An 18,030-nucleotide genomic window follows, 5' to 3' on the forward strand; every position below is an offset into this window, starting at 1 on the left:
GAAGGGGTGGAGGAGCTGCAGAGCAAGGTTGAGCTACTTTTATGCACTTGCTGTGAACCATTTTGGATCCGGGGGCCAGTGAAACACCTAAAATGTAAAGGGACGGGCAGTTGTTGGGGAGCGCAAGAGGGAGACGCGCAAGAGGAGGTCAGAGGGGCCAAGGGGGAGGAGATTAGAGAGAGCAAGCCTGGAGCATAGAGGGAGGAGGAAGATGGAGGTGAAAGGGCGTGTGCAGCAGGTGGCAGAAAAGATGAGTGCAGTTGGTCGGAAGATGTGTGACCGAGGCAGCTGAAGAGAGACAGAGACTTTGGAAAGGGTAGAATATTTTGGGGGGTTTGTGTGTTTTGAAAATTAGATGTAGTTTGGTGACAGAGAGCATTTTGGACACTTTTTAGACGTGAATAGGCTGAAGGAAAAGGGTATTTTCTTTGTAAAAGCTCCCTCAGTCTCTGTGGCTGCCTACCTGCAACTTTTCTAGTGAGGCTTTCTTCAGCTGAAAGTTTCAGGACTATCATGGGAGCACAGAGGGCGAGAGTGACAGGGAACGTGTAAGAATAGCACAAGCTCAGGCATTCAGTAGCTGGAACCAATACTCTTGCTGTACATGAGCGTGCTACCTTTTAAAGTGTGGCAGCATGCTCGACATGTACAGTAGATCTTTCTTTATTTTAAGAGCGAATAGGCAGGACTTGATGTTGGAGATTTAAATGAACTTGCTGTCCATTTTGCTGCTGTGAGGAGTGGCTGAGGATACTGAGGATGTTGTAAGTGGACAGGTAAAAATCGAACACAACCATAAAATATCAGCTCCTTTATCAGCTCTTGTTTCTCTTCATTTTGATTCAATCAGCTCCAGTGCTCGGGGTGAGCATAACATGAAGATGGTAAAATGTCACCATGTGGGCAGTGTTATGGAAGATGATGGGCGGTGTGACATGCCAAAGACAGGCAGAGGTTGATGCATGGCTACCTATTCAGTGGATTTCTCAAAATTATATTGAGTCTTCTCTGCTTTATGTGACTGTAGAAATTCTCCTGAGATTCCTCCATCCTTTGGCATGACTGAGATTCAAAACGCAACGTAAATTATTCTGGTTATTTAGTTATATTTATTATTATATATTATATAGTTATATTCCTGTTTGTTTGTTTTTTAGCAATGTAAGGCTCTGTGTGGTGTTTCCAAGTGACAAATAAAGACTTTGAATGCTGCTGTGTAAGGCCAAGAAGGGTCAGGACCTCTTTTCTTGGCGTTCCTCAAATAGCTCAGTGTAGTCACGTTGGGATCGGTGAGGGGAGCTGCAGCACATGGAGCTGGAATTGGAGACCTGGTCTGGTGCAGGGGAGAACCCAAAGTCTATAGTCTTAAGCTGAATGCCAATTAATTGAAGCAGCAAGACATCAAAGTCTTGAGCAATATGTCAGAAATATTCCAAGATCAGATATTTAGACTTTAAATTAGATAGTCTTTTTTACAGCATTATTTGGTCACTAAGGTCAAGAATTAATAAAACTATTCATCAAATCATTGTTTTATTCCAGATGTTTTCAGTGTGGTTCAGTCTTGTGTGGATGTGCTATAAAACCTGTCATTTACAAAGCAGAACTGACAAATTTCAAATTTTAAAGACTTGATTCATCTTCATGGACTTTTAAGCTGCCCCCCAGGTGTAACAAACGTTTTACAAGGATAAATATATCGACTGCATCCCTTCAATGCCACGACCTGTCTGTGTGCCAGCAGATGGGACAACGGTCTATTTGCAGCAAAGCTCACAGCACTGTCATCACAACCTACCAGCAGCTGAATACACATTAGTCATATCACAACCATGAGGTTTCAGTCTGGTATGAAGGACTGAACCAGAAACCTGAAGTGAGAGCCTCACAGCAGGAAGGTAGCTCAGTGTATGAAGCAGCAGTGCCACCTAGTGAGAGCCTGAAACACTGCACAGGCACGCACTGAAACGCGGTTAGGTCAATGAACATGAGGAGAATTACTGCCGTTTTGCACAAAGTAGTTGGACAACTGAGTTTTTTCATGACAAATTTAGCTGATAAAACATCTGGATTTCCCCCCCCAAGTGTTAACAATATAGAGGCTGAACTCTCAATATGAAGTGAAGTGATGTCAATGCAAATAAAGGAGCTCATCATTAACCAAAATAAACCAATCAGAGAGACTTTAACAGTGGTCAAATCACGGACCGGATACATTCAAGAATAAAGGCACTTCTCAGTCAGCAACACCAAAAGCCCTGAGAGGCACCTATAGTGGATAACTACAGAATTATTTCCCGTGGATATTACATTGCAAGTTAGCGCAACACTTTTATTAAACTCCTTGAATTGAGGCTGAAAATGTAATCATCCAGATACTTATGTAATATGGATGAACAAATGTGATATAATGACAGAACGGCAGAGCAGCTGGGACTGCTTGATTCATCATCACATGGTTTCTGCTGGAACTGTAGTGGAAAGTCAATTGAAGAGTGGGACAGGTGCCATTCATACAGGTAACGAGTGGGGGACAGAAAAGCTTCTTACAGAAGACGTTACAGGTCTGTGAGAGCCAGAGATTTTCCTTGTTTGAGGTGACCAAATACTTATTTTCCACCCTAATTTACGAATAAATTCTTTACAAATCCTACCATGTGGATTCATGGATTTTTTTTTTCGCATTCTGTCTCTCACAGTTGAAGTGTACCTCTGGTGCAAATTACTGACCTCTGTCATCATTTTAAGTGGGGGAACTTGCACAATCGGTGGCTGACTAAATACTTTTTTGCCCCACTGTATGTGATATAAACATGCGGGGGTTAAAAAATACTTTTAAAAAATCGAAGGGAAATTTTTTTTTAAACTTTAAAACAGGCCAGTTTGACCCGCAACATAAAAGGCCTGTTAATCATTGGCTACTAAGCTCTGGTTCTCTTCACAGTGTCTTTTTGTCCCATCTCCCTCCCCAGATCCCCAAACCTGTCGTGGCAGACGGCCGCCCCTCCCCAAGCCTGGTTCTACAGGAGGTTTCTTTCTGTTACGAGGACGTTTTTCCTTCCTACTGTTACCAAGTACTTGCTCATAGGGGTTCATCTGATTGTTAGGGTTTTCTATGTTTTTTTTACTTTACAATATTAAGCACCCTGGGGTGACTTTTGGTGTAATTTGATTCTATGGGGACTAGTAGCTGTGTATGATAACAAACCACTTACAAAAAATTCACATAAAACTCACACACACACACAGCAACTTATTAGTATTTTACTTTATTTATCTTTACATAGAAGTATCATAATAAGCCCACCGTGTCATATTTATATGTCACTATTTACAAGTTAGAAAAAGAAAAAGAAACTTGCAGCTGTGAGTTGTGTGAGCACATTGACCTGCTGTCAGCTGGACGTTCAGCATTTACTTTAGTGTGGAGTGAATTTACTCTCCAGCTTCTCCAGTTTAGCAAAAAGACATTCAAGGCAACTTTTCAAGTAAACTTAGCTCTAAAATGTGGACTAACATGTCTCAATGATGTGAAAATCTAATGTGATTTGAGTAAAATTGTTTTTCCTTCTAAAGTGAAAAAAAAAATGATAAAGAAGAAACGGGTCCACAATAAACCACCTTGTGTTCAATATACTTAACATAAAGAACACACAGATAAAATCCACCTGAAACACAGGCTACACGCTGCAATGAATAAATAAATAACTCTAAAAGTGACACACAAGATAAGTCACTGCAGATCAATGCCGGATTAATTTCCCCTAAAACTACATCTGCATTAGTGTCACTTATGAGCCACCTCACATCACTGCCTACAAACTGTGAGCTAAATTGATATTTTAGCCAGTTGCCATAGACAGTTTCCAACGATTAATTAGTTCAAAATGGACCAGAGTGTCCAAATGTAACAAACAGCAAATATGTGTAAGACAGCACTATAACATCTATATTAATGATACGTGATAAATTATACGAGTCCTTCATGTTGCTTGTTTTTTCTCACTCACTGAAATATAAAAGGAGTTTAGTAACTAATGCAGACTTGTAATCAGTAATGTTCCCAGCTACTCATTACAAAGGTTAACTGGGCTCTACAGCGACAAATCAAAAGGAGCCGTTTCTGATAGAGAAGCAGGGAATTTGGCCTCAGGACATTTACATGTCTGGGTTAAAAATGAAGGAATATCCTCTCAAACAGAATCTCAGTGAGACGTGAAGAGGGCATTTATGAACCTAATATTTATGCAGGAGTGTCATCGCTTCTGAGTCTGTGTCTTATAAGCTTCAGCACTGTAGCTACATGTAGATGGTTACTTGTCTATAGAGAACTTAAAGCCAGCCAAGTGCACATCCAGTAAACACCCGGCTGTGCACAGAGGAGACGATTGTGCCACATAGGCAGTTTTAAGCAGCGTCATCTGTGCTCACATGTACACTCACATGTCTAAAGGTGCAATGCCGTTTTCGGCTTTTCCAAATTAAAAGGTTAAACTCTCATCTGCACTGCATAGCTTTCTGAAAACAATATAAGATGATGAAAATGTGGATTTCTGACAGTGAAATAGACGTTTTGATGATACGCAGACCCGCACAGACGCTATTGACTTGACTCCAGTGTCCTTCCTCCTTGAGAGCAGCAGATCTCCAAACATAAAAGTGTCTGCTCAGCAGCCTCAGTCAGCTTTACCCTGCATCTGAACTCATTTGTATTACATTTGACAAACAAAGACAGTAGAGCTCAACAGTTTCAAGGCTGTCAGTTAAATCCTGAACACAAACAGTTACACGAGTGTAACTGAACTAACTGGTTTAGACTAAAACTGACAAATGTGCTTACATTAATCAAAATGTATTAAAATAGTGTTCAGTCCTGTTTTACAAGGGTGTAAACACCACATACATATATATATATAAATATATATATATATATATAGCTGCTCATTTGTTTCATTAGTTCTTTAGACTCTAATATGACAGTAAAAGGCTTCAAGTCTTTATAGAAAAAAAAAATCAGCTGTAGAGAGACAAAAACAAATATACATTTAGCAGAGTTGTAAAAATCAATCTGGACTGTTTTGGTAACTTGACCAAAAAAAAAAGAAATCCAGACGCAGACACAGTGTCACATTTAAATTCTTCAAAATTCCTCCTGAACGTCTGAATGATAGAAAACAGGATTTGAGCTTTTCCCCTAAAACTGTAGTTATAAGTCTTTTCTCTTAATCTCACCTTCTTCAGCATAAGATGAGATATTTTCAAAAAGTACTGAGTGATCCACATGTGATGCTATGTACGGCAGCCTTTTCAGCAACGAGACAGAAAGAAAAGCAGAAATAAAATTTGATTTTTTCCAGTGGCTTCCCTTCAACTGGAGTTCAAAGGTTATCACAGACACTGACCTCACCTCCCGATTTCTCTATCATTCACGCATCCGTGCTCCCTGTCCTATCAGATAAGTGCTCGCTGCTGCTCTTCCTGTAGAAACGCCTGTTTCTCCATCAGCTTCCTGAATAGTCCTTGCCTGTTTCCTAGCAGCTCAGTGGGCTGGCCACACTCAGCTATGCGCCGCTGGTCCAGCACAGCAACAGCGTCCGCGTTCTTAATCGTAGAGAGACGGTGAGCGATGATCACGACTGTCCTCCCTGTTAAAAGCACGACAACAGCACGAAATAAAATATAAGCGTGGTTACGTATGTGTGACGCAACAGGAAAGGCAGGGAAAGCAAAGCGGGTAAAGTGTACCTTCCATCAGACGCTCCAAAGCCTCCTGGACAAGAAACTCATTCTCAGCATCCAGCGCACTACAGAAAGATGAAGATTAAAATAAATTAATATCCATCTTTAAACTAAGTTTCTATCACAGGTTACTTACAATCCGTATTCATGTTCAGATGAGCAAACAATGACAAACAGTTCTAATTCTTCAATCATTCCTCCGTCTCTCACCTGGTAGCCTCATCTAAAAGCAGGATCTTTGGATTCTGTGGAAAGAAACCACAAATATGATTAAAAGACACCATTTCACACAAAAAGGAAATCTGGAAAAAGAGTAGAAGATTCTAGTCAAAATAAATCTACTCAAGTTCTTCGGTGAATGCAATGATTCTAGATGCGTAAAACAATTACGGTCTATTTACCTTGAGTAGAGCTCTGGCTATGGCTATCCTCTGCTTCTGACCACCTGACAAACAGACACAAGGTAATTATGTGCACAGTCAGAGTCAAGTTAGTCAACAGCAGCTAAAAACCCCAGAAAGAAACAATGAAATGATGCTCTGATAGCGCGAGCTTTCAAAAAAGAAACCTGCGCCCATTTAAGGAGTTTAAAGTCTAAAGATAGAGCTTCTGAACAGGTAGTATCAAATATTAAAACAAAAATGATTTTGGAGTTTAAATCCATCCATTCATGATGAGAATTTTGAACATGCTTCCTCAGTAATTAAAACAAATTAAATGAGGTCTATTGTGCTCATGTTCAGCTCCATATTTTTACTCTTAAATATTTAATTCATGGCACTAAATATATATTTTTTAAATTTATCTTATACTGGGAGCACTACAGTGAAAGCACAAATAAATGTCTAAGGAATTGGACAGATGAAAAAATAGTTCCCATTTAAGTCTCACAAATAAAACTTTCTGTAGTGTCGGCTCATAAATAGTTGATTTGGTTCCTCACCTGACAGCAGCACTCCTTTCTCCCCCACCACAGTGTCAAAGCCTTTAGGAAACGTCTGGATGAAGTCATAGGCGTTGGCTACTTTGGCTGCTCTGTAGACGTCCTCTGTGGTTACAGCATCTGGATCCGTCGCTCCATAAGCGATATTCTCTCTGATAGAGCAGGAAAAGAGCACCGGCTCCTGCAAGAGGGAGGCGAAAAGTGCAGCAGGGGTGAGAGGTCATGTATTGTAATACATTATGCATTGCTTTTGCCGTATTTAACTTGTGTGGTGTGCGTTATATCTGCTGTATAAAACAAGTTAACCATTAAAGTATTACCTGGCTAACAGTTCCAATGTGACTTCTGAGCCAGTAAGGATTTAAATCCCTGATGTCATGACCGTCGATGGTGATCACACCTGAACAAAAACATCCATGTCAAATCCACTTTATCAGTAGCTTCAAGTGTTACAGTCACGGCGGAGAGGACAGAACGAGCTCGTTCTCACCAGCATCGGGGTCGTACAGCCTGAGAAGAAGTGAAACCATGGATGATTTCCCAGATCCACTCGCCCCCACCACAGCCATGATGCTACCGGCCGGGACCAAGAGATTCAGATTCTGGAAAATGGGGGCTTCTTTACGTGTCGGGTAGGCAAAAGAGACATCACAGAACTTGAGCTGGCCTTTCAGCTGGTCTGCTGGGAGGATTTTACCTTCTGTGGAGGAGCAGAGGATTTTATTGTATTAAACCAGACAAAGCTTAAAACTCGACTCGAGATTGATTTTAAACAGAAATCGTACATTTAAACACGTAAATGTGAGATGAATGTTTCTGGGAGAGATGTTCGAAATGTTAAATCGACTTGTGTTTTATAGTAGCAACTTGAAACTATCAATAAAACCTCTGAAAATTAATATACAGCGTAAACGCACTTCTATGCAACAACGTCATACTTTGCTTATAAAAGCATCTGTACCACTTTTTGCGTTTCTGACCTACAGTTTGTTCTGGTTTGAAAAGAGTCTGAAAACTTGCTTTAGGTTATTTATTTCATTAAGGAAAAATGAAAGCAAAATGCTAAACGTGTCAGGATTTGCATTTCTGACGCTTCTCCATCTGAGAAGTTTTACTGTACTTGAAGCTCAGTTGTGGCCTGTAAATAAATTAGGGGCCTGCGTTTTCAGTTCAGACAACAGTGAGAGAAACATTAGCACAACTAGGCAGGTTGCTACAATTTGTTTGCTCCAGTTTGCCCCAGAATTTAAAGCACACCTGACAACAGGAGCCGCTTAGTTCAACCTCGAGGAGCAGACCTGGTAGTCGGATCAGTTCGATGTTAGATTAAGTTGCCGCCACAAACAAAACCACTCGAGAGTTCTGTGGCCAGGCTAAGATCACGTACTCAGGTTTCAGAGCAGTTATTGCTCAGCTCCCCAAACAAACCAGAGACCCATTAAATTGATCGTCCCTCCTCCCCGCTCTCCTGCTGGCCTGCACTTCGTTAACCATCTCAACTCCTCTCTTTCCATGCACACACGGTAAAACCTCCCCATGGCCACTCATAGGGAACCAATGTAATTAAGTAATAGATAAACAATATAAACAATTAAGTTCCTGTTTTTCCACTATCGCCATTGGGTCCACAATGAGGGGGGAAAAAAAAGAGACATTTTCTTTATGATTTATAATTACAGCACAGTCTGGGCTATGAACTACCAGAGCCTTTTCTTTTATTTGTATTTATTTCTTAAAACTTTAAGCACAAAGAGTCGTGCTGACTCTGACTTTATAATGTAGGAAAACTGCGAGGCACTGTTAAATTGCACTTCATTACACCAGAGATGCCACATACAGACCAGTGAAACTCTCCTTTCTGTCAGTGTAAAGGACCTGGTCCAAGACTCACTTGAACTTGACTTTAGAGGTAAAATGTGCTCAGGCATTATACAAATACACTTTGAGTGAGTAATAGTACAACATAACACGCGCAGGTATAAATCAGAATAATAAAATGTTGTGTGTACTGACCATTTAGAGGAAACTCAGGCTTTCTGTCCAGCAGCTCCCAGAGCCTGGCCCCGGCTCCAAAACCCTTCATCAGCTCAGAGTAGAACGAACTCAGACCTGCAAGTAAAACACAAAACCAGCGTGCTGTCAGCAACTGCACATCCACATGCTACATACACTGGTATGTATGTATGAATATGTACATCTTACCTGCGATACTGATGCCCACCCAAAAGGTGTACATGAGGAAGGATGAGAGCTCTCCCACAGTCATGTGCTGACTGGCCATCAGAAGGCCTCCTTTGTAGAGCACCGACAGGATCATCATGTTACCACTCAGACCAGTCTGAAATACACACGCACGCACACACACCAATCACATGTTATCTAATTAACATAACATTTGGGACCACTGCTCCTCAATTACACTGATAATCATCTATTAGGGAACCAGCACAACGAGCTAAATGTTGAGTTTTCTCACCAGTCTCTGTCTTAATGCCTGTTACAAATATTGCACATTTATCTGGTGCCTCACAACAAACAAACTCATCAGCCCTGCAATAAAAGGTAACACACAGTGCATGTTTATTGTTGACAGTGCATCACACGGTGTTGATTAAATGCTTTATATATGATCACGTTCATAAAAGAAGGAGAGTAATCCAAGCTATGAAAAGAGAAGACATGTGCAGGTTTTATAGACTACGTAACTGTTTAAAAGCTATAACGCTGGACATGCTGCGTTGCGCTTTATTTAACTTTTAATGCACACAGGCTGGTTTAAATATTCTCCGTCGTTGCATGGAGAACTGAATCAAACGGCAATTATGGTGCAACACCTCCTTGATTGTGACAAGCTCAAACTATGGGGGCAAAAAGCAGAAGCTTGAGTGCAACACCTCATTTGCTAACGTATTTGATTTGCATCACTGAAAGGACACAAACGTACTCACCACTCCAAAGAAACCAGCCCGCATCACAGCCTCCTTCTTAGCCAGGCCGAGGACGTGGTCAGTCTTCTGTGTGTATTTGTCGACTTCTGACAGCTCCTTACCGAAAGCTCTGACTGTCCGCATGTTGCTGATTCGCTCCTCTGCCAACTACACACGAACGTGATTTTATTAGGACTTCACTGATTGAAAATCAAATTATCAACAAGAAAATTTACTCTGTCTGCCTATTTAATTAAGTTACCTAAGGAAGTAAAGCACTTATATGGCATGTACACAAAACTAAGGATCTACTGCACAACACTCTGTTATACTGACTGCCTTCAAAGCCACTTTGAATTACATTCACCACACTTAGTAAACTATTTAAGCTATGCACTATAGTCATATATTTACATGGCTCTATATTGTAGTTTATCTTTATTATACATTTTCAACTTATTTTTTACTTTTATTGTATCTTTTTATTTAACCTATCAAATTATTGTTATATTTAATAATATTTATTTTGTGAAGAATTGAAAACTTTATTTGTAGGACTTACATGGGATCTTTTTTGAAAAGGCCAAAAACACTGGGTAACTACCCTTAAAAACCAAAACACTGGATCATAACAATAATCCTAGTAATATAAATTCAAGCCGTTTAACCCAGATGCGGCGTCGGTCTGTTTGCGTACCTGCGTGGCTTGTGCGAGTGCGTCCTGTGTGCGCTTGGAGATTGAGCGAAGGTATCTGCCATAGATGACAGCAAGACCGGCCATAGGAGGAACAATCAGCAACACAAAGCTCGCAAGACTGGGCGAGACGTAGAACTAGAAGAAGAGAGAAAGAAGCGAAAACAGGAGTTCTGGTGAAGGAAGTTTATAGAAAATGGTTTCACAGTAACAACACAGCTGATGACCTTTAAGAGTTTGATAAAGATGCAAAACATGAAAGAAAATATATTTACTCATTTACCATCCTAAGTCACGATAATACTCCACACCAAACATCAAGGGCCAATACACAATCTACACCAACCACAAGAAGACAGTGTGTTATTTTATTTTGGCGTTGTTTCAGTATTACTACTGAAAAGTTTAATCGAGTTAATCAGCAACATTAAAACCTCAGTTATAGCTCACTTGACAAGGAAGAAAATCTTTTCTTCTTCAAATAGTAAAAGTTAAACTTGTGTTAAAATTTTAAAAAGTTGCCGGTTTCGCTCTGATCTGATTGAATCCACTGTAGAAGCCACTGTGCAGAAATCTGGGTGTAGCAGTGCATTTTTGTTGTTAAGCGTGAAAGCATTTAAATCAGTGAGGTCACAGTGACACATCACAAGACTTAGACAGCTAATGGAGCTATTGTAATCTGTGATACTCTGATCCACCCAGTTTAACAGCTGATTACGGTAATTACTTCCATTCATTTCCTTGACCATTTACAAAAAGTGGAAATACATTTACTTCCTTACAAGAAGTAAAAACACCTTGTAAAGGGGGAGAGGTTAAACCATGAAGAAAATCTTATAAAGTATGAAAATGGGTAGAATGAACTATTGATAAACCAGTTTATTAAAAGGCCAGTAAGCAAGCAACAATTTAGCAACCTCTCTGTCAAAACTCTGCATGATTTATATTCACATATACACATTTTGTGACTTTAGTAATGAGCATTGTTTGTCAGAGACGTGGCAGCTCCTCACACTCATTTCCTCATGCTAATAATTATTTTGGTAAACCTGCTGTACAAGTTCTATAGTCTAACAATAGCATTGTGACCACAAGCACGCAGCAGAGAATGAGAAGCTGCAGATCAGACACAGAAAAAATAATAATAAGACACTTCAAAAGCACACATGCTCTGCTCCAGTGCTGCTCGATGACTAAAACAGAGCTTTAATGTAAGAGAGAGCGTGAGAGATATACAAGGAAGGTTTTTTTTTTAAACAGGAACTACGTGACATTTCAGCTTGAAGATGACATTTCCAACAATTCTTTGCTTCCAGAAGTCACACGGATAAGAGCAAAATACTTCACCGCTGTGTGTGTGCCTTTTCAAAAGGTTCATTCTGAGGAGGCTCCAGGACATTGACTTTATAATATTTATGTCCATAGTAATCATTACACAGTTATTTAATCAGCAATTTTTTATGCTTCCTCCCTCATTCACAGGGTTTTTCCAGGTTCCCAGCTGGTCTTCATGTAGACGTACAGTATTTTTTATATTATATAAAATACACTTTAGCATTTTTCTGTTGTCTTTGGACACTTTATGACAAAAAATATTTATGACTGAGCAACTTAAAACCTATTTTTAAAACATCACATTGTGATTTTCCTTTGGTGGAAGCCCAACTGTTTTACGCATTATTCTTTTATATACCACTGGATTTGGTGCGTGCACCAGTGGCATATAAAACCTGACTTATAAATAATGTACAGATCCATGGATCAAGGTTCAGCTGAAAGTCTGGGATATTTTAAGAAGAGAAGATAAACTAGAGGATAATTTACAAATACATGCTGAGGTTAAGCCTAATGAAATGGATCAAGTTTGAGGAAGGTCTGTCACTGTGAAAAACAGGACTTTTTCAGATATTTGAACACACCATTAGACACAGACTAGATCTTAATGACCCAATATTGAAAATATTCCTTGATGCTTACCAAAGTGATTCAACTAAGGGCAACATCTCTAAAATTTATAAAATAAAATAAAAAAAGCATTTGACCAAATAATTAAATAAATATATTCACACCATGGAATCATTAAAGAGAAATGCAGGGAAAAAAGGAGCAATTTCTTAATATCAAATGAGAACTGGTTGAATGTATTAAATTTCAGTGGAAATATACATATTCTCAGATAGTGAAAGAACTTGAATTGGCATATTTAATTTGTTTGTTTATCCCACCACAACAGAAAGCCCATTTTGCAGGAGGAGATTCTAAACGTGGCTGTGTGGGTTCCAGGAAACCAATCACTGGCATATATTCTGGGAATGTCGGCTGATGAGGCCCTATGACGCAGACATTCACTAATTCACTTCTCACAAAGGGCTGAAACACATACTTAACACTCATCTACCTTTGCAGCTCTCCTCTGATACACTCTAATGAATACATATTTGATATTCTGCCTGCAAAAAAAAAATAAAAAATAAAAAATAAAATAAAAAAGCACTCACTAAAGACATTGGTTGCTGCCTAAAGCACCCACAATTCATGAGTAGATAGATATATTATATCATCAATTCGAAGTCGCTCTGAAAATTCTTCATAACTTTGTGTGTGCACTCCATCCCTCCCAGAATAGATTACATGAGACTTTCATATTTCTGTAAAAGCCAACAGAAGATATGAGATCGTACTGGCTCCGAATTTGCATTTATGAATATCAACTGCAAATAAAGAATTAAAACAAACAAACAAACAAAAAACAATAATAGAGGGTTCAGATATGACCTGAGGGACAAGAGCAACACACTCGGAGGGGATGTACTCACCATCATGCTGACACCAGCAGCTGCCTGGGCAACGGCTCTCAGCCCATCTGACAAGTTGTCTGTGATTGAGCGGCCCACCACGGCCGTGTCAGCAGAGAGACGGTTTATAAGCTCGCCAGTCCTATTCTTGTCAAAGAATGCCACTTCCTGTCTGAGAATGGAGGAGAAGACGGAGGCACGGAGATTACGAACAATCTGTTGCCCTGCAGAGAGATGGGAAACGTGATCAGAGAGGGAGAAAGCAACTGCTGCTGTGCAAAATTACATGCACTTGGCCATGCCAGAAAAACGTCTGGTTCACACTTGATTATGTTTGGGTAAGTATTTGGCCAATTGTAATTAAATGTTTACAGGTGTTATTAATTAACTAAAGAGATAGAATAACATTTTGGGAGATTCCCTCATTCATGTCCATCCATCCATTGAGAGGTTGGGTAAATCCTGTAACACACATGCTCACATCTACAGCCAATTTAGATTTCCAAGTATGAAAAGAAGCCACACAGCCTCAGCCAGACAGGAGGTTGGGACGTCCTGCTCTTCATCCCACCCCCCAACACTCTAATGTTACTCTTGGCTGAGAAAGAAAAAGAAGCAGAGACTCCAGGAAGTCTCTGTGTTGGGATAATGGCTGGCAAAAGTAACTACAGCTTCTAAGTTTTCCATAAAACCACCTCTTTGTAGTTGTGACATTTATGTTTTTGAATAAATAAACAGGGCAAGACACGAGAAGACACGAGGCTCTCTGTGGTAACACAATCACATCAAAGCCTTCAGGTCACACTGTAAGACTGACCTTTAGATCCAACTCTTTGCAAACAATCTCTTAAATAAATAATTCCTTAAATGGTTGTTGGGATTATTTCCCTGAACTATGAAGATTAAAGCACAGACCATGAGGAGAGAGCTCAAATTTAACTGTAGTCTCAGCTGTCCAGTGTTTTTAATTTTTTAATAGTTACCCAATTAAGTGCCTTCGTTTACGTCAGGTGAGTAAATCTCACCTGAGGACTGCATGAGGTAGACTCTGGCGGCATTACACGCTCCACCACACAGAAACACCCCCGCCAGCATGATACACAGCGACGTCAACGAGGCCGTCATCGTCTCGGCGTCTGATGCACTGGCGTAAATGGTGTCAATCACTCTGCCCAGGAAGAAGGGAGCTGACATCGTTACTGCACTGGAGACAGTCAGGAAGCCTATAGCAGCTGTGGTGGATAAAACAACAAAAAGAGAGAAAAATCAGAACCAAAGCAAAAATGTGACATTTTAAATATGTGTGAAAAATAAAAACCCAGGGCTAGAAATTATTAAACAAAGTCTTATCTTCTTCTTTGAAAGAGTTATACCAACACAACTACTATGGGAGGTTTTTCTAATGTCACAGATAGTTTAAACAGAGCAAAGAGGAGCAAGAAAGGTTTATAGTAGGCAATGAATACCATTTGACTTCAACATGTACAGCCGCAGTCTCGACATGAGATCAGATGAGGTTAATGTAAGCCAGAGATACTAAAGAATTGTAAACCCTAAAGAAATGCAACCCTAACCTAAAAGAAAATACAATGACCACTTTGTAAAGTACAGTGAGGTGACCGGTTGTGACTGATTACAAAAAACATGGTAAAAGTGTAGACACTGTTTTACTTCAGCTGATTGTTACGCTTGCATGCACATGACATGAGGGTTGGGAAACAGGAGGACTTACGAAAACCTTATAAAACTACAAATAAACTTCTACAGAAACAGGAAGTAACCTCTTGTTTAATGTGTGAGGTCAGCTTTGGCAAGCAGAAATAGATTTGTGATTTTATTTTTTGTAATATTTGTGCCATCATCAATCCAGAGAACAGAAGAAATGAAGTGTGCCAGAACACCATCAGCTCTGAAACTTAACCCGACACGCAAAAACCTCCAGGGGACCTTGAAGGTTTTCAGACCAATAATAATAATAATAATAATCCACAGCTATTTACACAACATAAGCGGGGTTTTCCAGGCTTAAAATGGACCTAATGGTGTCAGCTATGCACATAAGTGTGAATGAGCTGTGTATGGTTAGGATAGTAAGTCTATATTGCCTTGGTTAATAGACATCTGTCCATTTTCTGACATTGCTGCCCATTTTGTGAACAAAACTGAAATTTAAACTGAGCAGAAGGCTAACACGTTTTTTTGTGGGCATCGGGAAAAAAGAAGGAAAGGATCAACTTTCATAACGCTGTAAATATCCTAAAGGTAACTGATAAAGTGTGTCAGCAGATAGAGACACTATCAGCCGGGCACCAAAATCATTGTTTACAACGCTTTAGGACTCTGCAGCACATGTCACAGAGTAGCATCACAGCTCACAGACTAGAGTGCGGGGTTTGTCATGCATATAATGTGTTTGGCACTCAACATAACTAAAAAAAAAACAAAAAACGAACTGATTCCACAGTAACACATTTACTTTGGGCACCTGTTTTATTTGAAGTCTTTCCTACTGTTCAAGCCTACTATTATTTCTTTCTTTTTTCCTTTTAAATCCCTAGCACTGCTTTTTTAAGTTTAAAAATACATTCACGTCATATCAGGTTTAAAATAAAAAATTTTTTTAATGTAAATGATTGTAAATCACCTACAGCAGTCCACATTTTGCGAGTCAGTGATATTTAAATTATAAATGCAAAATCAACGTATATTTCCCACAAAAGGGAGTATCAGACACCGTTTTCATTTCAAATTACAATAAAAGTGACACCTTGTTTTTATTAAGGTTAAAGCACTTTAAAAATAAGAAATGCTTTTTACTCTGTCAGTGAAACACCTAAAGTTAATGATCCAGTTATGTTGTTGATGGTTTTTGTTAATGGCTACACCTTAAGGTAAAAGGTCACATAAAGTTTACCTGCCAGTCTTCCTCTCTCCGGGTGAGCCAGTCTCAAAATCCTTTTAACATCCTCCAGGGGGACCGTGGTGGGGGCCTGGCTTCTTTCTGTGTCCGCCTGGGTCTTCACTGATCCGGCAGGTGAGGGTGTAGAGGCCGCTGAAGAGCTAGCAAAGGCAACAGGTGTGCGAGCGAGAGTCCGGCTGTGTGCGCAGAGCACACGGACACCCGTGAGGGGGCTGCGCGGTAGGACCGTAATGTAGGGCCTGGGAGCCCACACAGGGAATGCCAGGGTCGGATGGAGTGAGGATTTGAGCCCGGATGATTGCCTCGTCCTCCGGAGGGCAGCTGAGAAGGTCGGACGATGCTCCAGCCATAACGACCTAGAATGCATTAGCTTCAACCTGGATAGATGCACTTTGTGTGTGCAGCCTGGCACGCGTATTAAAAGACACATCGTCCTATTTCACAGCTATTTACCAGATAATATATGATACTTGATGATTTCGTCAAAAAATAAAAATAAATCTCTGTGTACTGCTTTCTCCGGACTCAGTCTTTGACGGTGTCGATGTGTTTCTGGTTCAGTAAGTCCACCAGAAGAAACATTTTTGGACATCCAGCCGGTCTGCCAACACACCGTGTCCTCCCGTACAGCTTGTAACCGCTACATTGTCGCTTTTAGACCGTTGCTGTCAATTTTATCTGTTCCTGACAGCCACCTTTTACCCACTTTATCTCTTATCACCGAACAGCTACCAACACCCCGCCTGTCGCTCTCATCTGCCGCTAAAAGTCCGTTTGGCAGGCGGGTGAAGTGAAAACACCAGCTGCCAAATACTGACCAACAGAAAGTCCGCTGGAAAGGATAGACCTACTTTAACGAAGAGGGTAAAAGATATAAACAGGAAAGGTGACCCTGATTTGTCTCGCGTACACAAGATACCTCTTCCAACTCAACGCCGACTTCAATGGCTGACGATATAAACTTTCCCAGACATAACCAAACAATCCCAGATCACTCGCACATGGTGGCTCATAAATCTCATCTCATAAATTCACCCTTTATAGAACATAGAAGATGTATAAAACTTTTTTGTTGTTTTTTTAAAGAGACATTTTACTATTCTGTGAATATGTTTCATCTTGTCAAAAATAAGAGTTCGTTTTAATTTTGAAGGCAGCAACAGGTTTCAATGATCTGGGATAGAACCGTGTTTATCACTGTGTAGCATCCATAGCATCCCCTCTTCTTTTAACAACCACCTGTAAACATCTGGTAACAGGAGACCCACTGCTGGACTTCTGGGAGCAGAATACTGTCCTATTCTTGTCTGATAGAGGTTGCTACCTGCTTAAAAGTCCTTTTTTGCTGTATTCTTCATTTCATGATGCTCCAAATGTTTTCAGTTGGTGAAAAGTCTGGACTGAAGGCAGGGCACTGCAGCACCTGTACTATTCTACTATGAATCCAAACTGCTGCAGTAGGCAGTTTAGCATAGTATTTGCTAAAATATGCCAGTTTACCTAGTGACACCTCCACCTCGTCCATTTCCTCTCATACCCACATTTTCCAGTACAAATTAATTTCCCTCCCCTTCTCTTCTAGGCAATAATATAGTGGGGGGTGCTTTGTATAGTAAATCTGACTGACTGTCAGAACTGAGATTATGTAAAACAAAACTTTTCTTTCTGTGAGATTGTTCACCATAGTAACATGATTATTGCTGTCATATCTGCTTTGTATGGGTAAAACAGTCCTCTCTCGTGTGCTTTCTGGTAAATTGCATCATTTTCATTTTCTCCAGAGAAAAAAGGAATCACCACATAGCTGCCCACATCTGTATCTGCCTATTTCCTGTAATTTATTTGAAACCTGCTGCAGGCTCCCCTCCTCTCTTCCAGGTGGCTCTGTTGTCAGTGAAAACTGATTTATCTATGTCCCCTGATACCTGATTAAATATATCATTAGTCATGATTAGAACAAGCAGTGGGTTGATTAAATTACCCTGAGCTATTCCAGCCAAGTCCTTGATTTA

General features: G+C 40.1%; 1 protein-coding gene across 1 annotated transcript; it reads right to left on the reverse strand.

Moving 5' to 3' along the window:
* Positions 1-3,253: 3,253 nt before the first annotated feature.
* abcb10 (ATP-binding cassette, sub-family B (MDR/TAP), member 10) lies at positions 3,254-17,016 on the reverse strand. Its single transcript, XM_005915076.3, has 14 exons — positions 16,013-17,016; positions 14,124-14,330; positions 13,120-13,322; positions 10,307-10,441; positions 9,631-9,777; positions 8,885-9,020; positions 8,696-8,791; positions 7,173-7,382; positions 7,003-7,082; positions 6,683-6,863; positions 6,141-6,184; positions 5,950-5,984; positions 5,746-5,804; positions 3,254-5,645 (listed from the first exon to the last, which is right to left on the reverse strand). Exons 1-14 carry the CDS (start codon positions 16,446-16,448, stop codon positions 5,452-5,454), a joined length of 2,163 nt encoding a protein of 720 aa, XP_005915138.1. The 5' UTR covers positions 16,449-17,016; the 3' UTR covers positions 3,254-5,451.
* Positions 17,017-18,030: the final 1,014 nt, after the last annotated feature.

This window comes from Haplochromis burtoni, unplaced genomic scaffold (assembly GCF_018398535.1).
Source record: "Haplochromis burtoni strain Fernald_Lab_line unplaced genomic scaffold, NCSU_Asbu1 Contig_11, whole genome shotgun sequence".
Taxonomy (NCBI): domain Eukaryota; kingdom Metazoa; phylum Chordata; class Actinopteri; order Cichliformes; family Cichlidae; genus Haplochromis; species Haplochromis burtoni.

Coding starts and splice junctions, on each gene's coding strand:
- abcb10 (XM_005915076.3), bottom strand. CDS start 16,448: ATGTGTCTTTTAATACGCGTGCCAGGCTGCACACACAAAGTGCATCTA. Junction 9,021..9,630: donor GGGCTGGTTTCTTTGGAGTG/GTGAGTACGTTT, acceptor TGTGTATTTCAG/ACTGGTCTGAGTGGTAACAT. Junction 6,185..6,682: donor GAAAGGAGTGCTGCTGTCAG/GTGAGGAACCAA, acceptor TCTGTTTGTCAG/GTGGTCAGAAGCAGAGGATA.